General features: G+C 35.6%; 1 protein-coding gene across 2 annotated transcripts in view; it reads right to left on the reverse strand.

Annotated features, from left to right (window-relative positions):
* The window catches only part of THOC1 (THO complex subunit 1), a 63,176-nt gene that overhangs the window by 8,521 nt on the left and 40,898 nt on the right, over positions 1 to 13,757 (reverse strand). For both annotated transcript variants that reach the window (XM_069468528.1, XM_069468529.1), the window contains 6 exons: positions 5,686 to 5,786; positions 4,207 to 4,273; positions 3,959 to 4,009; positions 3,799 to 3,869; positions 3,288 to 3,383; positions 2,597 to 2,662 (listed from right to left, as the gene is read on the reverse strand). In XM_069468528.1, the coding sequence (XP_069324629.1) occupies positions 2,597 to 2,662; positions 3,288 to 3,383; positions 3,799 to 3,869; positions 3,959 to 4,009; positions 4,207 to 4,273; positions 5,686 to 5,786 (452 nt within the window). The remainder of the gene's footprint in view (positions 1 to 2,596; positions 2,663 to 3,287; positions 3,384 to 3,798; positions 3,870 to 3,958; positions 4,010 to 4,206; positions 4,274 to 5,685; positions 5,787 to 13,757) is intronic.

Consider the following 13,757-nt stretch of genomic DNA (forward strand, 5'->3'; position numbering starts at 1 on the left):
AAGGTATGTCAAAATTCTTCTACTAGATAGTGGATTGGTTAGTTTCTACTTCTGTCAAATTTTTAAGACTACATTCTCAGGAAATAAGGTTTAAAATGTCTGTATGTTTCTGATACTTTTAAAAATCTTTATATAATGATTGCCTTTATTTTTAATAATGCTTTCTGCCTTTAAGACTTTTCTGTCTGATATTAACATAACTATGCCTGTTACATCTTTTTTTTTTTTTAATTCTTTTGGTTTCAACCTAGGTGTTTCTTGTAAATAATATATAGATGGATTTTAAAAATATAATGCCAATTTCTGTCTTTGAGCCAGAAAGTCCATTTACATCTATTATATATTTAAATTTAACTATATTGTTTTGTGCTTTCTGTCACTTGTTTCTTCTGTGCTTTTTTTCTCTCCTGTCTTCTATTTGATTGCTTAAATTTTCTATATTTACCTTCTTACCCCTCAAGTTGTTTAAAAATTAGTATTCTATTTCTTTCACATATTTAATAAGCCTGCAAGTCTAGCTATTCATTATCTCTACCTTGATCTATAACATTCTTTAATTCTGACCACTCCTTCCTGTCTTACATGTCATTTTTAGCAAGTACGTTAGCTCTGCCTTTTAAAATAACCCCTAATTAGTAGTTATTACTATTTTATACAGTGAATTCTTGATAAGACTTATTTAGAATTCTTCATGTTTACTAATGTCTTTCTTGCAACTCACTCCTGCATACTGGGTTCAGTTTCCTTCTATGACAGCTTTTTTACTAGGGACTGTTGATTATAGGTTCTCACAGTTTTAGTCTGAAAATAACTATTTCTCAATCACTCAACTGATGACAACTTGTTTGACCTGTTACAGAATTCTGGGTTGATACTTTTCAACATTTTGAAGCTCTCATCCCACTGTCTTCTGATTTCTTTTGTTGTTCGTGAAGTTAGTTTAATTTTTCTCTTTTGTGGGTTGTTTTTCTCTCTGGTGTCTTTATTTTCATGTATAGGGATATGGATTTATTCGGTTTATCCTCCTTATTTCTTGTACAGAGGAATTCATGGCTACTCTGCCATTATCTCAATTATGCCTCTTTCCCATTCTCTATTGTTGCTTCTGCCATTAGATGTTTATTGGGCCTCTTCATTCTATCATTTTTAACTCATATTTTTTAACTCTTGATCCTTCCATATTATTTTTTGGGTGATTTCTTGAATCATTAATTAACTCATTAATTCTTAGTTTAACCGTGTCTAGTCTATTTTATAATTTGCCTATTTTATAATTTCAATGACTTTATTTTCTCATTTCAAGAAGTATTGTTTTTTGAAATTTGCCTGATCCCTTCTGACAGTGTCATGTTCTTTTCTTTAGTTTTCAATTTCTTCTTATTTTGTCTTTAAGTTTCTGAAATATACTTATTTTACAGCCTTTAAGTGATGGTTTACTATCCCAAGTGGCTAACTTCTGTAGCTTGTCCTATCTGCTGACTCTCGTGGACTGTTTCCATGAATGTTTTTGTTTGTTTGTTTTTGTTTTGTTTTTTTTGAGACAGAGTCTCACTCTGTTGCCCAAGCTAGAGTGAGTGCCGTGGCATCAGCCTAGCTCACAGCAACCTCAAACTCCTGGGCTCAAGCAATCCTTCTGCCTCAGCCTCCCAAGTAGCTAGGACTACAGGCATGTGCCACCATGCCTGGCTAATTTTTTCTATATATTTTTAGTTGTCCAGCTAATTTCTTTCTATTTTTAGTAGAGACGGGGTCTCGCTCTTGCTCAGGCTGGTCTCAAACTCCTGAGCTCAAACGATCTGCCCGCCTCGGCCTCCCAGAGTGCTAGGATTACAGGCGTGAGCCACCGCGCCTGGCCCATGAATGTTTTTTAAGTTTGGATGGTGAACTTATCTTTGGATTTTTATCTGTGGGAAACTTGTGTGGTTTGAGTTTGAAGGTGTGACCTCCAGAAAGATTTTTATCACCAGCTGGGACTTTCTAGTTCACTGCATTAGCTTGAGGGTTCCTTTATACTGCTGGTAATATAAATTTAAACTCCAAGACTACATGAAAACATACTTGTTACATTAATAATTTCTCGGGGAATATTTTAAGCTTTCACCCACACCTCAGTAGAAATAGGCAAGCTTCCTTGTTTCCTGTGCCAGTATGTCCCCCCCACCCCCCTTCTTTTACAGATAGTATAGTGCTGCAGCAAGTTCAGCTTTATTCAGGGGAAACTCGCTCACAAATTTGTGCAGGCCTAATGCCTTACCTTCTGCTCTTTTGTGACTTTTACAACCCAACTTCCCAGGTTCTCGAAACTGAGAATCTCTGCACTGCTCCCCAGCTGGATGTAACCACATCAGTTTACAGGCTTACTCTTCTGGTTTGTAGTTTCAGTTTTGTTTGTGAATCTTTATTATCTTGTGATTTCTAAAATTATCTTATCGTACTTCTAGGTGTTGTATGGTGGGAAGCCATATTCTGCTGTGTCAAAAGTTCAACCATAATAAACTTCTAAATTTCTTTTAAGCTCTAATCATAGGTGAGAAAAAGCTGTATCTACTCAGCATTTGAGAAAAGCAATACTTCATCTGAAAAATTTTCAACTTGCCTTGTCTCTGATTTACAGGCTTCCATATTGTCAGGACTGAGATTCCAAAGCCTTGTCAACTCCTCACTACAAAACAGAAAGAAGCATAAATAAATACATTGTTTATGGACACCATCCTCATATGCCTTAAAACTAAACAGAAAAACGACATAATGCAAACAGTGGATTTTGGGGTGATGACAGTATGGGTTTTATTTTCTCCTTCATAACTTTTGGTATTTAACAAATTTTCTATATGAGAATATGGATAATCATATAATGATAATCATTAATCATGATAATGAATGATAATCATATAATCATTAGTTTTTTCTAAAACCATTCAAGCCCAATATAAAGCGATGGTTAACTGGGTGGTAACAGAACTCAAGTATTATGGTACCTTGTGGCAACTAGAAGTGAGCTGCATCAGTCTAAACAGCAATTCTATTGTCTGTGAAATGGAAAAAATGGCACATCCAGAGCCACGGATATTAAAACTGGAGACAAAAATGAAGGTTTATCTAGCTGCATGAAACCACCTAACAGGCAAGATAGACTGAAGGGTGTGGTTTGCTTTAGTATCTATGTATGTGCCAAATACAAATTCATATTATATTTGGATGTGTAAAACTAGGCAGTTCTTAAAGTAACATCGTCAAAATATAAAAATAACTAAGAACATCTTACATGAGAAGACAAGTTAACCTACTTTCCCATCAGAATTTTTTTGTTGGGTCCTCTCCCTAGGAAGTCCTCTGGTGCTGTTCTCTTCCGCACTGCTCTTGTAGGCTTGGTATCTGATGTTCTGTGGTGAACAAAACATATGTTATTTTTGGAATTACAAATGGATAACAGAAATGGAAGAATGTTTAATGTAAAAGAAAATTCAGTTATTGTTTTCTTCCTAAAGACCAAAAGCTTCATATTATGATAGAACACTCATCAGATATGACAAAAATGCCACAGAGTAGGTTGGATTACAAGAAGTAGATGTACAGCATTTGTTTCACTAATTAATATAGATCAGTTTTTCTGGGAACTTAATGACAAGAAATTTGAGGTAAAAAATACAAATAGAGGTAATCAAAGTGTACTCTTACAGAGTTCAACTTATATTTTTTATATGAAATACATATTACACATATCTGTACATGATATAATCTTATCAAACTATATTTGAAGTGCCTTTCTCATATTTCTTGTGATGAATATATATTTACCTTTCTTTCACAAAACTTGGGCAGCCTTCATTTTTCCATGAGTTCCAGTTTTCTTCAGTGTTTAATATATGCTGAGAAAAACAAAAATTGTATTTGCATAATGAAATCCTTTGAAATTCTATTTGCTGCTAAGAAGACTGCGTAAATATGAAACACATACCTCTACCATCTTTGAAAATCTTTCTCCATCGGGGGGGTTTTCAGATAGTAGCTGTGATTAGAAAGAATATACTAAGCTTTCAACAACTTTCTGCATCATAGGAGTGGTTTGTAGGCAGAGAACCAAGGAGTGTTTGTGGTCTTGTACCTGAGCTTAACTTTATCCTTATTTTCCTATTTGGGGCTGAAACAAAGAAAATTCTAAATTTCCATTTTTTCAATCATGGGTTTGTTGCGTGTTGAACTTACTTGATAAACTGATTTGGTAGTATCTTCAATCCAAAGTGATTGTTCATCAGTTAAAACATAGTTTGAACTAGAGAACAAAGCAATGAAAGCATGCGTGAGTTACAGTGATGTATGTTCAATTTAAAGGTTTAAAAAACACAAGGCATTTAACATACAAGTTAACCATACTACTGTGTCAAAAATTACCAAGATAAGAGTCACAAATGAGAGAACTATAAGAGAAAATTCTTGCACTTTATCCTCAAGAGGGTTAGAACTGAAGATATGAAGGTGTGTATGGAAGAATAAAACATTCAGTTACTCAATCAGATTAACTACAGAACAATAAACATTTCCTAAAATAAGTTTAATGTAAGATGAAAATCTCGAGACAATATTAACATATTCCTAAATATGATGCACATTCAGAATGGCATGGTACATTCCTTTAAAACTCTTTCAAAATGCCATGAAAAACCCAAAACCTTAGAAAAGGCTATAGGCAAACCCCAAATTGTTAATAGCTGCCACTAACACCTTTCACTATGAACTTACCCTTTATAGCCATCCAGTAAATTTTGATAGACTACCATGTGCTAGGATCTGAATACTTTACATGCATTTTCATTGAATTCTCATTCTACATGCACATATTAAACAGAAACTACAGTGATGCGATAATTTGCCCAAGGCCACAAAGCTTGAATTCAAACCTAAATCTGACTCCAAAGTCCTTGATCTTTCTCCTATGTTATACCAAGCCTCCAAAATAGAAGGATAAGAAATAACATTTTTTGGTGTTTACCATATGCTGCTACCTATTATAAGTTTAAAAGGGCTGCACTGAAGACAGCAAGTAACACCAGGATTCAAACCCAGCAAGCAGTAAAGTCCTATCCTTCGTATGACTAATACCACACTGCTTTGCATACTTAACACAAATATTGTCAAGTAAAGATGGGCTCCACTTCAATTATGGACAAGAGAAAATGGTCTTGTCCCCAGATGATTTAGACAGACAGTAAACATTCTGATGAGGTTTTATGAAACCTCATAGAAATCTGAACTCCTATTTGCTTCAAGACTATTTGTTTCAAGATTTCCTTTGCATCTTTTAGTTCTAATGTATCCTAGACAGCTCTATACCTTGTGAGAGACATGTTACTGGCTTAGTTTGCAAATCAGCTTTGGAGAAGGTCTGAGTGAGGTGAGAAGGGAATGATGGAAGTCTGGAGCAGAGACCTCCACCCACCAATAAAAAATGAGAACTCCCAGGAAGCCCTGGAGCTCAGCAGGAAAGATTAGCACTGACAGTTTAACACCCTCTCCTTAAAACAAATATTTTAGCATCTGAAAGTCCCCAATTAGTTGTATGTCTACTGCAACAGAAGTGTTTCAAAGATGTTGCCCTTATACATAAAACAGACCCAATACATAAGAAAAATACAATAAGCAAGTCCTTTTCTGCTGTTTATAAGTTGTTTACTTATATTAACTTACCTTTTGAATTTGACCTGCCCCTTGAGATATTGGAATAAAATGAGATACTGCAACAGGATGTGTCGACGAAAGTTACTGTCACTCAGTTGCAAATCCATCAACTACTCAAAAACAAGCACACACACACACACAAAACAACACATTAAAATCAAGTTTTGCCTAAAGGTACAAATTATGCTACTACAGAAATGGAAGATTTCAATTCAATTAAAAAAACATTTGTTGAGAGCTCACTGCATGTGAGGCATTATTGCACAAGCCACGGAGAGAGTAGCAAAGGTTTTGTTTACATTTCTTGACTGTATTCCATGAGATATTCATATTGGTGGACAACAATGTTCTATCTGTGATCCTGACATTAGGATAAAATAAGGCAGAAAATGTAAGCTGGGCGTGGTGGCACACGCTTATGGTCCCTGCTACTCAGGAGGCTGAGGTGGAAGGATCACTTACACCCAGGAGACTGAGACCAGCCTGGGCAACACAGTGAGACCATATCTCAAAAAGAAAAAAAACTGAGCTTGATCCCAGGAGTTCAAGACCAGCTTGGGCAACACAGCAAGACCCTATCTCTAAATTTAACAAATAAAATTTAAAAAGTGAAGTGTGACTGCCACTTTCCCACATACAAAGAAATAATGGCTAAAGGAGAGGTTTTTATGTATAAATAGCACCATATCAAGGGGTATCACTCACTCATTTTTGTAGCCCTACAAAGTGCCTGCAACAGAGGTGGTACTCAGTAATACACAAGCAGGAATCAGAGGTGAAGAATCATCTGTGAATTAAATGGGTTTTCTTTTTTTAGCTTATAGAGAAAATTGCATCCTACTTAATTTATCACAGAATGTGGATTTAGAAAGGACTTGAAGGTCATTTATGGGGAAGCTCTTCTTCAACAATCCTGCCATCTAGCTGGTTCTACTGTAAGAATGACCTCTAGTGAAGGCAAGTCATTCTGATTGCGTCCACAGAGCACTAAAGGAAAGGTGAAGTTTATATCCACAATCTCGTGCTGGTTCTATCTTCAAGAACTGCAGCAACAAAGGAAGCCGTCTCCTTCTACATGAATCACTAGCAAAACAGCTGAAAGCCCTAGTGATCAGTTTCAGTTCACCATCCCAAGTTCCGGTGGCTCTGCTTCCTGTGGCATGGTTCCATCTATGAACGCAGACTAATGCATGAGCCTTTTCATCCACTAGCAACCTCTTCCACACTGCTGGCTCTTAAGCAAACCCCGTGTCTTAAAAAAATAATAATAATAATAACGGTCAGCCTTCCAGTCAGGTTTCCCTCACCTTTAGGGACTGAATATTTGATTCTGTTATTTATCATATAAACTCTCCTGCCCCAAATTGGCAATATGAATGGGAGGTCTTCAGTCTTCCCTTCTTCCAACTCGTGGGCAACTTCACTATCTCCACTCAGGTGCTGAGTTCCTTGACCTCAACTCTACTGACAGTCACATCCCCTCTGCTTTGGCTACTTTCTACCATGTGATCACTCCCAGCTGCCCCTGCTCTGAAATCTTTTAACTCACAATCCAATCTCACCACCACCTCTATCCCTCCCAGGTCTTTCACTCACTCACTCCTGATATACCTGCTATTTGGAGACCTTAAGTCCCTTGAACTGTCTATTCTCTACCTATCTGTTAGTCTCCTCCTGTTTATAATTCTATTTTAGTCTGGGTAAGGGGTCAGCAAACTTTTTCCTAAAGTGCCAAATGTTATAGTAAATATTTTTAGGCCTTGTAGACCAAGAGGCACATTATAGGTATTATATAGGTACCAATGTAAACATCTAAAATGTAAAAAAACCCAAACAAGTAGTGGGCCAGCTTTGGCCTGTGGGGTATAGTCTGCCAACTCCTGGTCTAGACTTTATGGTTTATCTCTTTAACCAACTTCCTCAACTGTCTTGTCCGATACTTCTATCACATCTCCTGAGCAAATGGTAACCTTGGATAAACTAAGTGTCAGTCACCTTCTCTATACCAAGCCTAAGGCTTCCAATCTAGGCTGAAAATGAAGGTGCTTGAGCAAATACACCAAGTCACACAGCTATGCAGATGATACCACTGTTATGTTGTTGTCTCCAACTTAAAACTCTGTCTCTAATCAACAATCTTTATTCTTCAAGGCTATTCTCTCTCTTATTCTCTACAGCAACTATTTCAAACCTTCTCCATTTAGCAAAAACACCACTTTACTATGCCTCTTCACTTTCAGTAGATAACTACCTCTGCCTTCAATGAGGAGAAAAATTCATTAAAGTAGATGTCATTTAATTTCTTGGCCCCCCTAAACTACACATCACTGCACCCATAACATTGTTTTCCTCATTTCCTTCTGTCAAAACATCTTCATGGCTAAAGGTAATCCTTCTATCCGGACATACCAATCTCCCTAATAACTGAGTTCCATCAATTAATTGCCCTGCTTCCTGTATCTACAACCCCTTCTGTCCAAGCTCCTTTCCATTAGCATTAAATAACCTCTCTTACAGATATCCCACATCTTCATCTTACCTCCCTTTAACAGCAAAGCTTCTTGAAAGAAGTGGCTACATGAACTGTTTCCAGTTCATCCCTCACCCTGCTGTAATTTGGCTTTCTTGCTCACTAATCTACTGAAGTGTTTTTGCCAAGATCACTAAGACTTGCTTGTCATTGTTCAGTCCCATGAACACTCTTTTTATGGTCCTCATCCTACTGGACATGCTTGGCTTCCATGAGATCATGCTTTTCTAGTTGTCCTCTAATCTTACTGCCCACTCTTCAATCTTCCTCTCTTCCCTTCATTCTCTCTTAAATGTTGGTTTTCTTCAGGATTCAGCTCAATACTTGCCTTCCCAACCCATACTCTCCTCCCTAGCTTATCTCATATACTATACAGCTTTAATTACCAGGTACAAGCTGGTAACTCCCAAATCTATACTCTCAACCTAGACTTCATTCCTAATCCCCAGACTTGTGTACCCAACAAGCTACTACACACCTCTACTTGACTGTTTAACTGACACTTGATCAGATTTCACAAACAAAATGAAGCACATCAATTTTCCCCATAAAACCTATTCTTCTCCGGTGTTGGCTAATTCAATGAGAGGCTCCACCATCCAACCACCAACTGTCAGTAGGCTTCCTGGAGAAAGCAACATCTAAACTATAAAGAGGAACAAACCTAAAGATGGAGAGTACATGGGAAGGAGACACAGCAGGAAGAAAGGAAGAAACAAAGAAAGACATTGAGCCAAGTAATAGACTGGTGCATTCAAAGAACCTAAGCACACAGTTCAGTAAGTCTGGAGTAGAGCCGTGAACTCCTGTCTTGAAGAAATGAACCAAAGTGGCTAGGTGATGTTTACTAACTCTTTATCTATGTTTAAGTCCTCTTTACCACATTTTATTTTTTAATGTTAGAAGATAATTTTTGATAAAAATAATGGATTGAAAATAGGAGTTGTGTGGGCCTGGTGGCTCATGCCTGTAATTCTAGCACTTTGGGAGGCTAACGTGGGAGAATTGCTTGAGCCCAGGAGTTTCAGACAAGCCTGGGCAACACAGTGAGGCCCCGTCTCTATAAAAAATTAAAAAAAAATAATGATAATAAAAAGGAGTCAAGAAGACACTGAATCAGAGGTGGAAAGGGACTAGTATGATTATTCAAGCTAATCGCTTTACATTATACTTAAGGAAACCAGGCCCAAAGAAGTTAAAACTACCTATGCATGGTTATACAGCTAGTGACGAGCTGAGACTCCAACTCATATACTGAACTGTACCCTTTCTTTCATTAATATACACTTTTTAGTTCCACTTTTCTTTGGTTATTTTTAAGATTACATTATTTACATTATGTCATGGATCAAACTTTTCTTTGTAAATGTCTTTGTGTCTTGAACAAATGGGCCTTTTATTGTGTTAGCTTTATTTATTTAAATAGAGATGGGGTCTCACTATGTTGCCCAGGCTGGACTTGAATTCCTGGGCTCAAGTGATTCTCCTGCCTCAGCCTCCTGAGTAGCTATGACTACAGGCATGTACCACTGCACCCAGCTATTGTCCTAAGCTTTTATTGCACATCTTAGCTGAGGAAGAAAGAAAGGAAGACACTGAGCCAAGTAAGAGACAGGCTCACTTGAAGAACCTTAAGTTCAGTAAGTCAGACAGACGTGGAGCTGTGAACTCCTGTAAAGACTGAGGCTATTCTTTGCAGTCATCCTATGTGCCTTCCTGTCCATCATTTTTACATTAACCACTATTCCTGGTAAAATTAAAGTGTATGAAATCTTCCATTTCTATCAATGTAACATAAAATACTTTAAAAATCTGTGCTAGAAAACAAAATATTCAGAACATTCTCATTAAGTAAAATCTCACCGTCATCATTTATACACCAGCTGAGATCAAAATTTTAAATTATGAATATTTCAAATGTTCAAAAAGCTACAGTTAAGTAATACAACATTCATGTACCTACTACCCAGTTATAGTAAAAATACTAACATTTTCACTTGTTCCACATTTGTTAAATAGGACAGTATAGAAACTGTTGAAGCTCCCTCTATAATCTCCCTACTACCTCCTTAGTATTATTCCTTTCCCTCCCTCTACTGTGGTAATATACTACCATGTATTTAGTGGTAGGATTTAGGATTCTTATGCATATTTTACACTCTTACCATATATGTAGACATCTACAGGTGTACTTTGCATGTTTTCAAACTCAATACTCTATACTATACACATTATTCTGCAATTTCCTTTTTCACGTAACCCTATGTTTGAAATTTACCCATGTTAATACCTGTGGCTCTAGTTCAGGAGTTGGCAAATTTTTTCTGTTAAGGAGCAGTCAGAAAATAATTTAGTTTTTGTGGATTGTATGGGCTGTCACAACTATTCACCTCTGCTGTGGTAGTGCAAAAGCAGTCAGAGATAATCTGTAAATGAATGAGTGTGGCTGTGTTCCAATAAAACTGATTTACAAAAATAGTAAGTCACCAACCACTGCTCTAATTCATCCGTTTTCAGTGCTTTACAGAACTCTACTGTGTAATGTTACCATAATTTATCACCCGGTCTCCTGCTTTACAAACATTGAGTTCGTTTCCAAACTTTCACTTACAAACACATTATTTACAAACAAAACAATGGTGCAGTGAGTCTTCTTATATATTTCCTTGTGCATGTGGGTGATTCTCCCAGGGTTATATTTAGGAACAAAAGTTTTAACTTCACTAGTTATTATAAAATTGTTCTGCAAAGTGGTTGATTCATTTTATATTTCAACTAACAGTGTATGAAAGTCCTCATTTTCCCAGACTTTTGCCAATATTGTTGTTAGGCTTTTTCATTTTTGCCTGTCTGGTAAGTGTGAAATGGTTATCCCATTATTTTACTTACACTAGAGATGTTTAGCATCCTTTATAAACTTGTTAGCCATTCAGGTTTCTATATCTGTAAATCCCTTGCTCCTATCTTTTGCAGTTTTCCATTTGGTTGTCTTTTATTAGTGGAATATTCTGAATACTAATCTTTTCCAGTTATACAGGTGGCCAATATCTTCCCCTAGTCTGTGGCTTGTTTTCACTTTATCTATGATATCTTTTACTATTCAAGACTTTTATATTTCAGTGTTAACTTTTAATATTAAATTGATATTTTCCCTCCTGATTTGTTTTTCTGTGGCTCAAGAAATCTTTCCCTACTCCAAAATTTACAGATTTCATATTTTCTTCTAAACATACAGAATTTTTGCTTTTCTCAGGCTTTTAATTAACCTAGAACTGATCTTTGTACATGTACTGAAGTATGGATTGAACTTCAATTTTTCCATATGGATAGAGCTGTCTAAGCAATGTAAAAAATAATCCATCGTTTCCTCATTAATTTGTAATGCAACCACTTTTGTATATCAGCTTTTCTATAATTCAGGCTTTCTAGTGTTCCAGTTTTCTTCCTTTATACAAGTACTAATAATTACCTGTCTTAAATATTACAGCTTTATAGATTTTAATTTCTGACAGGGCAAATATTGCCCCCTTCTTCAAAAATTTCTCAGTTACTCTTGCCTCCTTGCTTTTCCATAAAAACTTTAACTTTTTGAGTGCCCTCAAAAAACCTGTTTGGACATTGATTCAAAATACACTGAATCAATGAGTAAATTGGGGAGAAGTGGCTCTGGGTCTTCCTATCAATAAACGTAGTCATACCACTCCATTTTCGTAATTTTTCTCTATAAACATTACTCTTAGGTATTAGTTTTCATTGCTATTTTGAATAACATGTTGTAATTGATTACTAGTTTATAGGAACACTATTGATGTTTCTCTTGTAACCTTGCTGAAGCCTCACTAGTTCTAAGTTTGTTGGTTCTCTTGGATTTTCTCCATAGACAATTACATTGTTTTCAAATGGGGATAGTTTGGTCTTTTCTTTCCAATACTTACAACTCTTATTTCTTTTTTGTTTTTTCTCTTATTGAAATGGTTAGGTCCTCCAGTATAGTGTTGAACAAAAATATGGTTGGTGGACATCAATGTCTTGTTCTTGAATTTGATGGGAACACTTTTTTAAAGTTTGATCAATATGTATGATGTTTGCAATACGGTTTTTATCAATCCCCTTTACCAACTCAGAGAAAATTCCGTCTACTTCTGATTTGTTTTTATAATGAATTTTAGATTTATTGAATTTTCTTGGCTTCTAAGATGATCATACAGTTTTTAAAAAATCTTTAATCGGTTAATTTGGTATTACATTCATTTTTCTGATGTTGAACCACACTTACATTCCTAGGATAAATCCTATTTAGACTCTGCTTTAAAAAGAAAACTACTTCATTTGATTTGTGAGCTTTAAAAACATTTCTTTTTTTCACTTCTATTTATAAGATCGAAAAATATATTTTTCTTATTTTGTCCTTTTTGGGATTTTTAAAAAAGTTATAATCTTATTTAACAAACTGGGCTACTTTTCCTCTTTTTCTTATTTTTGAAAATTTTCAATTACAATAAGAATGATCTATTCTTTTAAGTGTTGATAATATGTTTAAAAACTTCTGGGCCTGATGTCATTCAAAAAGCAAAATGTGTCATTTTGAGTGCCTTTTTTCTTTTTTGAGACTCAGTCTCACTCTGTCAGCCAGGCTGGAGTGCAATGGTATCATCATAGCTCACTGCAACCACAAACTCCTGGGCTCAAGCAATTCTCCTGAGTAGCTGGGACTACAGGTGTGTACAAACATACCTGGCTAATTTTTCTATTTTTTGTAGAGATCAGGTCTTGCTAGGTTGCTCATGCTATTCTAGAACTCCTGACCTCAAGCAATCCTCCTGCCTCGGCTGCCCAAAGTGCTGGGATTACAGGTATGAGCCACTGTGTCCAGCTGCTATTATTTTTTTAAAAAATGGTTATTCATTTATTCAGTTTTCTATTTTTTATGAGTCTATTTTTAGTAATTAAATTTTTCTACAGAATTCCCATTTCACTAGGTTTTAAAATTTATCAGAAGGTGTTTGGAACATACTCTTTTATGCATTTCAAATATCTCTATATTTTTAATGATGTCCACTTTTATTGCTAATATTGTTTGAAGTATCTTTTCACTTTTTTCCTTGCTCAGTCCTGCTCCAGATTTTTTTAAATAACATTTCCTTTTCAAAGAAACAGCTTTTGTTTTTGCTGACGTGTTCTTTAATTTCTTTGTTCTATTTCATTAATTTGTGCTATTATTACTTCTATTTTCTTGAGGTTTATTCTGTACTTTTTCTAGCTTCTGTTGAATGCTCAATTTGTCAATCTTGATTTAATTCATATTAAGCTGTAATTTTCCCTTTATGTCTCAGTTTATTTGTAACCCACACCTCTGACATATAATCTTTCCTTTAATTATAATTTTGATACATAATACATTTATAACAAATTTGGAATAACCATTATGATTTCTTCTTTAACTCCTAGGGAATGCATTTTTATGTTTCCATACATTTGCCTCTTTTTAAGCTATTCTTTTTGTAGTTCCAATTTTATAGTTCTAATTTAATTACGCGATAGCCAGAGAACA

This window comes from Eulemur rufifrons, chromosome 5 (genome assembly GCF_041146395.1).
Source record: "Eulemur rufifrons isolate Redbay chromosome 5, OSU_ERuf_1, whole genome shotgun sequence".
Taxonomy (NCBI): Eukaryota; Metazoa; Chordata; class Mammalia; order Primates; family Lemuridae; genus Eulemur; species Eulemur rufifrons.